This window comes from Hemitrygon akajei, chromosome 7, assembly GCF_048418815.1.
Source record: "Hemitrygon akajei chromosome 7, sHemAka1.3, whole genome shotgun sequence".
In the NCBI taxonomy this organism is placed as follows: domain Eukaryota; kingdom Metazoa; phylum Chordata; class Chondrichthyes; order Myliobatiformes; family Dasyatidae; genus Hemitrygon; species Hemitrygon akajei.
In genome coordinates, this window is record NC_133130.1 from 53,162,518 (window position 1) to 53,172,312 (window position 9,795).

The following is a 9,795-nucleotide window of genomic DNA, read 5'->3' on the forward strand; positions in this document are numbered from 1 at the left end:
CTTGTTTCATTCACAAACAAGAGAAAATCTGCAGATGCTGGAAATCCAAGCAACACACACAAAATGCTGGAGGAACTCAGCAGGTCAGGCAGCATCTATGGAAAAGAGTACAGTTGACATTTCAGGCCCAAAACCCTTCATCAGGACTTATTGGCCTGTTCATTGAGACCCTGCTGAGTTCCTCCAGCATTTTGTGTCATTTCAGTTTTTGCCAATGTGTTTGCACAGTAAGGCTTTATAAAAGAGGATTGAATTAATAATCTCTTTTTTTCTGACTCCCAGGTGAGGTTTGAAGAATTGCCTGAACATTACTTTTGGTTCCTTTAAAGCCCATTGTTCTGGAAAAAATTGAGATTAGATGCTCATAATTAAACTTACTAAATTATAAATATTCTTTCTGGTGACATTTGCTGTTACCATAATAGTTCTTATACAAATGTAAATTGGAGTTTTATTCTAGCTGAACTCAAACAGACCAATATTTAGTTAATTTACCCTGGTATGTTTTTGAACCACTAATATATATTTGCTTTTTACAATATGATTCACCTGACATTGCCTCTTCCAGAACATTGCCTAAATTCCCTATTAGACCTATTATTATATGTATGAGTTTCAAGATTTCCATGTAGCAAAATGGTTTTCTTTGTACACATTAGTCTACAAACAAATGTAGCTGACCCTGTCTTTCTCATTTTAACTGGTATTTTTTTTCTGATGCTATGATAATTAAGTCGCAGCTCTGCAGTCTGGCTCCTTTGTAGTTTGTAATTGATTCTTGTAATTTCTCTTATCGGCAGGTGTGATGTGGTTCTTCTTATAACTTCTTATCACTCATATAGGTGTCGGGTCAGGAGCAGAGTCACAGGGGCCAGAGAGCCATGACAAAACCACTGTGGCCGCCTAGTCTTGGAATTTCATCAGAGTGTCAATATGAAACAATGAGAGATACAGGTATGATTTCTCTTTGTTTTTGTAGTCAAAAGCCCACTTGAAATGTATGGCATGGAGTCTGTTTTCAGTGTAGTTCTGTAGATTGTGGAATTTCTGTTTCAGACCACTCAGTCATTTGCTTAAAAATGTTTTGTCAATTAAGAATGTTACTGTTTTTCACTTGAAAATATGTGTAAATCTAAATTCCATGTTAATTCGTGTTCAACTTAAATAATATTCTGTAGATGTTCCGGACAATTCAGAAGCTCTAAAAGAGGACACTAACGAAAAGAATTACCCCATGGATCAACTGTGAGTTAACCTTTTGTTTAAAAAATATTCAGGGGATTCAGTGATAAAGCAAATGTTGGCCTGAAGCCTGACTTGATTTATTCTCTACTTTAGCCATAAATATATTAAGATTATTTAACTACTTATTCATATAAGGAATTCTTTGAGGAAATAACAGGCAGAATAGACAAAGGCAAGTCAGTGGATGTTGCTTGCTTGGATTTATGGAAGGTCTTTGACAAGGTGTCGTACATAAGGCTACTAAACAAGGTCAGAGCCCATTTGTATTACAGGAAATATACTAGCATGGACAGGAGATTGGCTGACTAGCAGAAGGCAGAGTAGGAATAAACGTGTGCTTTTCTGGTTGGCTGCTGGTGACTAGTATTGTTCTGCAGCGGTCAGTGTTGGGTGCACCACTTTTCGTGTTGTATGTAAATGATCTGGATGATGGAATAAATGGCTTTGTGGACAGAAAGAATAAAAAATGTTGACTATTTTCTAAATGGGGAGAAAATTCATAAATTGGGAGTGCATGGGGACTTAGGAGTCCTAATGTAGGATTCCCTAAAGTTAACTTACAGGTTGAGTCAGCGGAAGGTAAATGGAATGTCAACATCTATTTCAAGAGGGCTAGAATATAAAAGCAAGGAAAAAATGCAGAGGCTTTATAAGGCATTGGTCAGACCACATTTGAGCAGTTGTAGGCTCCATATTTAAGGATGTACAGACATTGCAGCGGGGTCAGAGCAGATTCATGAAAATGATCCTGGGAATGAAAGGTTAAGGTATAAAGGAGCATTTGAAGGCCCTGGGTCTGTAGTCACTAGAGTTTAGAAGAATGAGGGGAGAAACCTACCAAATATTGAGAGACCTAGATACAGTGGACATGCAGAGGATGTTTCCAATAGTGGGGGTGTCCAGAACCAGAGGATGTAGCCTCAGAATTGAAGGATGCCCCTTTAAAACAGAGATGAGGAGGAGTTTCTATAGCCAGATGGTGGTTAAGCTGCGTAATTCATTGCCCTGGATGACTGGGGAGGTCAGATTATTGATATATTTGAAGTGGAGGTGATAGGTTCTTGATTAGTAAGAGCATCAAAGGTTATGGAGAGTGGGACTGAGGGGGGAAATATCAAATGGTGGAGCAGACCCGATGGGCTAATTCTGCTTCTATGTCCCGTGGTCATATTATATAGAACATTTGGAATTATATTTGAAGATAGAAGTTGCTTTATATATTACTTATTTAAAGGAGGAGCAGGTGTGTGCATAATACAAAACAGGCTGCATCTCCAGACCAGGAACGTGCAGGCTCTGAACATGATAACTGATAGACTCCCAATATAACCATTGACAGAAAGCTTATGTGATAGTCAGAATAGGAATTTCGAACCTCACCGTTGTTAGGGAGCAGTTGTACATTTTCCTGGATAATTAAAGTGTGGGCACTTGGAGAGAAATTAAAGAAGAGTTTTCAACACAAAGGGTAAAGATAGCAAGGGAATTTGGCTTGATAAGAAAATAACAGGGTGGAATGAACAAATAATTTCAGTGAGCAAGGAAGTACAGGTGAGATGGGTATAAAGAGGCAATAAGTAACAGAGAAAAGACAAGGGTACCAATTGGAGTTTTGACTGAGGACATAAAGTATCAGTAATGCTTAGTGACCCAGAAAAGTTGACGGTAGTTGTCTAAAGCACTTATGCTGAAAATGTATTTGATGAAGCAAATTTGGGTTTGTTAGGAGAAGCTAATAGGGAAAGGAAGAAAAATTATTACACCTGGTAAGGGCCGAATAGATGTAGGAGGTATACCAACTATGTAAATTTTAAATCTTCAAATTCTGCAAATTATTTAGTCCATTTGATTTCAGGTAACTCAAATGCACAAAATGTGATAAAATTTTACTTATTGACTATTTTTGTAGGGGGAAATCTGTAAGGCATTTGATAGGTTCCCCATGCGAGGCTCATTCAGAAAGTAATGAGGCATGGGATCCAAGGAGACCTTGCTTTGTAGATCCAGAATTGGTTTGCCCACAGCAGACAAAGGGTGGTTGTAGATGGTTCGTATTCTGCATAGAGGTCGGTGACCAGTGGTGTTCCGCAGGGATCTATTCTATGACCCTCTCCTCTTTGTGATTTCTTTTATATAAATGACCTTGATAAGGAAGTAGAAGGGTGGGTTGGTAAGTTTGCTGATGACACAAAAGTTTTGGGCCGAGACCCTTCATCAGGACCTAGCGAGGATTTTCATAAATAATACAAATTTTGAAACTTGTCTGGAAGTTTCTTGCTTTCAAAACTGGCTATTGATGAAACTGTAATATTAAACTCAAACAATGTACCATGCTGTACCAATATTCTAAATATTGAAATATAACTTGGTGTATAGTAATTGAACAAAGTCAATTGAGAAAAAAAGTAACATAATTATTAATTGTTTTCTAGGACTCCTGCTATTCAGCACAAATTCAAGCTACTTTCTGTATACTCCCATTATCTGCCTGGGACTAATAAAACAGAGGTCACCACCTGTCATTCCAAATCTGCTGTCACTGTGGATTATATCTTTTATTCAGCAGTAAAGAATAATGGGACTGCAGAGTCAGGTAATGAAAATCAATTTTTTTACATTTATTCCAAAATTTACCAAGAATCTAACTTAAAATATGAATATATTATAATTCTTTTTTTTTAATTAATCTTTAGTTTATGGCAAATGTCAAGTATAAGGAAGAGGGCTTCGAATTGTCTAAAATATACTAAAATCATTACTGTTATAAAAGTTGTCTGAAAGACATTTTGAACCCCACTTAGAATAAAAGTCATATAATATCCACGGATAAAGTACGATCCAGGACTTCCTGAATTAAAAAAAAACAGATCAGTTAGCATCTGAAAAGTTAATGTTTCAAGTTTGAGATCATTTGTCACAACTGGGAAATTAAAAACAAATAAGTTTCCTGAAAGCTGAGAAGAGCAGAGTGGTAATGGGTAGAACACTATGATGGTGTCACAATATGAATTAACAGCAGGTAAAATCAGATCTTTAGCGATGTTATTGTGGTTAATGGGGAGGCCAGCAGGCCAAAGTATACTAGTAGAAAGAAAAACGCAGCCAAATGATAACAATCCTGATAGGTATAAAGAAATTACGATTTTGCTAAAGTTGGAGAATTCAGTACAGAGCCTGTATGGCCACAATATGCCCAGACAGAAGCTGAGGTGTTACTCCTAAGGCTGTTGTGTCTCAGTGTAGCAGGACAAGTGGCCACTGAGTGGTATTTAAAATGGAGTTCGTACCCAATTCTTCTACTGTAGATAATTCACTTTGTCAAAGTAAGAGGATACAACTTATGGCCAATTCATTGATTTATTCATAGGCATAGACTTGGGTCCCAAATAGTCCAGTGTTACTACTGCAGTCTCGCCACAGATGTCGAAAAATAAAGGGGGTGACCCTTTTCAAATGAATGGGACTACTCCGGGTACAGTAGTTAAGGTTGGCATAAAGCTGAGGTGGCTAGATGTTAAGTATATCAGGCCACTGGCCTGCAAAGGCACATGCATCTGACTTTGCCCATAGCAACTAACCATCAATTCTTTACAGACCTGGCTAGTTTTTTACCAGTCCTTCCCAGTTATGTTTATGGATGCAGTATTTTTATTGGGAAAGGTTCCCAAACTCTGGTGCAAATTTTCATGTGGAAACTAATAATCCTCCTAAATATTACAATATGATATTGGCAACAAAACCAATGATTTTGAACAATAATTGATGCTTTAAATATGCTTGTTTCAATATAGTTGGAAGAAGCTTCATCTTTATTAGCAAGTTAAACTTATAAAACTATTAACTTCTGCCAGATATTTTGCAAGTAGAATTGCCTCATCAGTAGCATTGATTTAGTTGCAGTAGCACAGAAGTAGGCTCCTGTCCCCATAAAAATATTGCTTTACTCTAATCTCTAAACATTTAACTCCAGGCTAGAACACCTGCCAGATTCCAGTAATACTAAGGTGCTTTAGTGAGGTGGTCGCACTCAAGGTAGAAGGGTGAGTGGGTTGAATTCCCCTGCAACCATTCTCCTCACGTGCAGGTATCTCATTTGGACTTCTGTTAGGCAAGGGTGGGTTCAGAGGAGGTTAGAATGGCCTTTCAAGAGGACAGCAGCAGCTGCTAAGTCTGGCACAGAGACAGTCTCCACTCTCCTCTCTTATGTACCAGAGCCAAAGCAAGCTGAGTAATAACAGGAGATTCTGTGGCCACGAAACTAAAATCTCTAGGGTTTGTCTTGGCTCCCAGCAGCCAGGATCCAGGATGTCTGAGTGGTTCCAGAAGGACTGACAGATCAACCTGAATTTATTTTAAAGCAAAAAGCCTGATATGCAAGGCTGAATTGGTATGTTGAACTGGGATACCAGAAACTTTGCTGAGAGATGGCGGATTAGTGTTCGACTTGGCAAGTGGAAGGCTTTTAAAAGTGAGATAGGAAGAATTCAATGACAGCATATTCCTGTTACAGTGAAGGACAAAACTGGTCAAACTAGGGAACCCTGGATAACAAGGGACATTGAGACATCGATCAAGTAAACGGAGGCAAAGGCAGCTGAGAGCTAGCAAATCCATTGAATACTAGAATTATAGGGGCATATTTTATAAGGGAAATCAGCAGGGAAAAAAGATGAGAGATGGGAGCCAAGAGATTCAACAAGTATATTAAGAATACAGGGTAACTTGGGAAGAATAGGTTCTTTTAAGGATCAGTGTGGTTGTCTGTGGGGAGCCACAGGGGATGGGCGAGAAGTAAATGAATATTTCTTGTCTGTATGTACTATGAAGAAGGTCACAAAAGCTAAGGAATTAAGGGAAATGAATAGTAATATCTTGAAACATCCATATAACAAAAGAGCACTGTCTGGTGATCTTAAGGCATTTTACAGTTGATAAAACCCTGTGGCCTAATCAAGTGTGGCCCAGGATGATGTGGGAAACTAACGTAGAAATTGCAGTGGCCCTGGCAGAGATATTTACTGCATTTTTAGCCACTGGCAAGTACTGGAAGACTGGAGGAGTAGTTGGCAAACTTAGTACATTTGCCAATGACATCAAGACTGGTGATGTAGTGGACGGTGAAGAGGTTGTTTAAGGTTATAACAGTGTCTAGGTAAATTGGACAAATAGGCCCAAGTATGGTATATGGAGTTTAACTCAAATATCAGGTGTTCCGTTTTGATAAGACAAGCTGGAGCAGAACTTGCACTTAAATGGTAGGCCTTGGAGTGTGTTGTAGAACAGAGGGACTTCAGGGCTACAGGTACCTAGCTCCCTAAAAGTAGCGACACAGGTAGACAGGTGTATGGAACATTTGCATTCATCGGTCAGGACATTGACTACAGGAGTTGGGGTGCCATGCATCAACTGTACATGTAGCTGGATCACACTCAGAGCATTGTGCTCAATTCCAGCTATAGGGAGGATGTCACAGAAAAAATTCACAGGAATATCATCTAGACTGGAAGGCTTGAGTTATATAAAGTCATGGCAGGCTTAGAGAAAGTAGATGATCAGTACTTTTTCTGGGGGCATAAGGTACAAGGGAAGAAACTTAAAAGGGACCTAATGAGCAACTTTTTCCACACAGTGTGTTTGGTATCTGAAATAAGCTACTAGAAGAAGTAGTATAGACAGATACAAATACAATTGGATACAAAAACATTTGGATGGATACATAGAGCAGGCTTCTCAAATGAGAGCCCATGTACCCCAATGTTAATTGTAGGTGTCCATGGCATAAGAAGGTTGGGAACTCCTGGCAGAGAGGGAATATGAGCTGAATACAGGCAAATGGAACTAGCTCAGATACACATCTTGGTCAGCTTGGACAAGTTGGTCCAAATGGCTGCATGACTGACCACAAAATGACTAAGCACTCACTGAGCATTTATAGCATACTTATCCAATAGAAAATAAATCCATCTGAAAAATTTGTTCTAATACGTCATGCAAGTGGTAAAACTACACAAATATTCATAAATGACATCTAAAAGGAAACTAACTGAAATTTTTATTTAAATAAAACAAGAATCTTATCAAAAAAATAGGCAGTACTTCATTTGTTCAAAAACACTTCAGTATGTTTGGAAAACAAGTGGCTTACCAAGCAAATTCACGTGGTCACTGAAAGCTGTGGTCTGCTCCCAAAATATAAATTCACCTCTGCAACTTATCAGTCTGACCGACTCTGATCCATCAAGGAAACCACATGGTATGCTGACAAAAGTGATAGGTAAGTTAGCAAATAGACCATTTGGGAAAATGATGAATGACTGAAAATAGTGTAGGAACCAGGATGTATTGAAAAATAACCTTTTATACACTGAAGGGATATTGCTTAACTTTGATCCAAAATTTTATAATTCAGTTCCTACTATTAACTTGCTTACTTTGCTAATAAAGGTACGTTTTTCTTTCTCCAGGAAATGGTGGTCACTTGCAGCTTCTTGGGAAACTTGCACTACTTACAGAACAAGATCTTTGGACTGTAAATAGATTACCCAATGAAAATAGCTCTTCAGATCATCTGCCTTTGTTAGCTAAATTCAGACATAAATTTTGATATAAGGAAAGTTGCCAGTAATTTCTTCCTTCAGTTCAGTATTTGATCAAAAATTGTGTATTTTGGAAGGTACAATATTTTTGTGTATCATTTTAGGTTTTGATATTTAAAATCTTCTAAGAAATTTATGTCCAAAAATAAAGTTTTTTTTATATCTAGTTATAATGTTGTACAAATGTTTACAGCTGCTAGATTTAGTGGAAATGGATACTCACAGATACTATGATGTATTTCTGCCCAAAGCCAGACAAATGAAAATTATATCAAGAGGTTGCCAGCTTACTTTTGCATTAGGAGCCAAGAGTAGACAAGCAACACAGCAATGGGAAGATTGAAGTTTAGGAGCTACTTGGAAGTAATATATTGCAAATATGAAGCTAGTTGAAAGGAGAAACAAAAACATTAAAACACGAATGTGGAGGATGTGGCTGAAGCGGAGCACAATGGTGCAGTATAATTTGCCTACTCACATGAAGTATAACGGGCCACCATTGACATGCCATCTAATTCCTACAATTCACTCAATTATCAGTTACTCTTAAGTTGGACAGTAATCAGCAGTAGCAGTAATCCATAGGTGATGGCACTCTTAATTGCTTCCAAAAGATATGGTGACTGTTCCAAGGGAAGGTGTTACATGTTAAAACCAGTTTCCAAACATTTAAACTCTTTTCTTGGAGATTGCACAACCTTATCAAACATGTTTATGCACAAGAAAAGCTTTGTGGAAATTAACTTACCTTTGCTATAAAAAGGAAAATTAGAGAGTGACCAGGTTTTTATATCATTAATAGAGATCTGGAAAATTCAGGTCCATTCTTCTCATATACTTTTTATGGGATGTGGGATTCACTGGCATAGGTCGTGAAATTGTTGTTTTATGGCAGTAGCACATGACAATACACAAAAACTAAATTACAGTAAGAAATATATTTCTAAAAATTAAATGGGTATTGTGGTAGTGTACGTGGGTTTATTGTCCATTCAGCAATCTGATGGTGTTGGGAAAGAAACTATTCCTAAAGCATTGAGTGTATGTTGTCAGGCTCCTGCACCACCTCCTTGATCGTAGTAATGAGTAGATGACATGTCCTCAGTAGTGGGGTCCTCAAGGATGGATACTGCCGCTTTTTACGGCATGGCCTTTGGAAGGTATCCTCATTGCTGGGGAGGCTAGTGCCCATGATGGAGATGGCTGAGTTTGCAACTTTTGGCAGCTTTTTCTGATCCTGTTCAGTGGCCCCTCCACATCAGATGATGATGCAACCAATTAATCTGGTCTTCACAGTACATCTGTAGATATTTGCAAATCTTTGGTTTCATACCGAGTCTCCTCAAGGTCCAGATCAAATATAGCTGTTGTGCCTCCTTTGTAATTGCATCAGTATGTTGGGCCCAAGATAGATCTTCAGAGATGTTGACAACCAGGAACTTGAAACTACTCACCCTTTCCACTGCTGACCTCTCGATGAGGACCAACGCGTTTCTGTCGACTACCCCTTCCTGCAGTCCACAATCAATTCCTTGGTCTTGCTGGCATTGAGTGCAAGGCTGTTGTTATGACAGTATCCAACCAGCCAGTCTAATTCTCTCCTGAATACTTCCTCATCACCATCTGAAATACTTGTGTCATCGGCAAATTTTTAGATGCTGTTTCAGCTGTGCCTGACCACATGGTCATGAGAGTAGAGCAGTGGTCTAAGCATACATCCTTGAGGTGTGCCAGTGTTGGTTGTCAGTTGGAGGAGATGTATTCAATTCAATTGCCCTCAAAAGTGGTGGTGGTGAGCTACCTTCTCGAATCCATGCAGTCATTGACGTCTGGATATTCCTACAATGCTTTTAGAGAGTGTTCCAGGATTTTGACTTAATGTCAGGAAAGGCATAACGATACTGATTAAGTTGTGAATTTTTTTTTAAATGGGGGAGGGTTTGAGGAACATGCA

General features: G+C 38.5%; 1 protein-coding gene across 3 annotated transcripts in view; it reads left to right on the forward strand.

Annotated features, from left to right (window-relative positions):
- angel2 (angel homolog 2 (Drosophila)) overlaps positions 1-8,007 on the forward strand; it is a 65,105-nt gene extending 57,098 nt beyond the window's left edge. For all 3 annotated transcript variants that reach the window (XM_073050864.1, XM_073050863.1, XM_073050865.1), the window contains 4 exons: positions 843-954; positions 1,179-1,245; positions 3,678-3,838; positions 7,710-8,007. In XM_073050864.1, the coding sequence (XP_072906965.1) occupies positions 843-954; positions 1,179-1,245; positions 3,678-3,838; positions 7,710-7,849 (480 nt within the window). In that variant the 3' untranslated portion in view covers positions 7,850-8,007. The remainder of the gene's footprint in view (positions 1-842; positions 955-1,178; positions 1,246-3,677; positions 3,839-7,709) is intronic.
- The last annotated feature ends 1,788 nt before the right edge of the window (positions 8,008-9,795 follow it).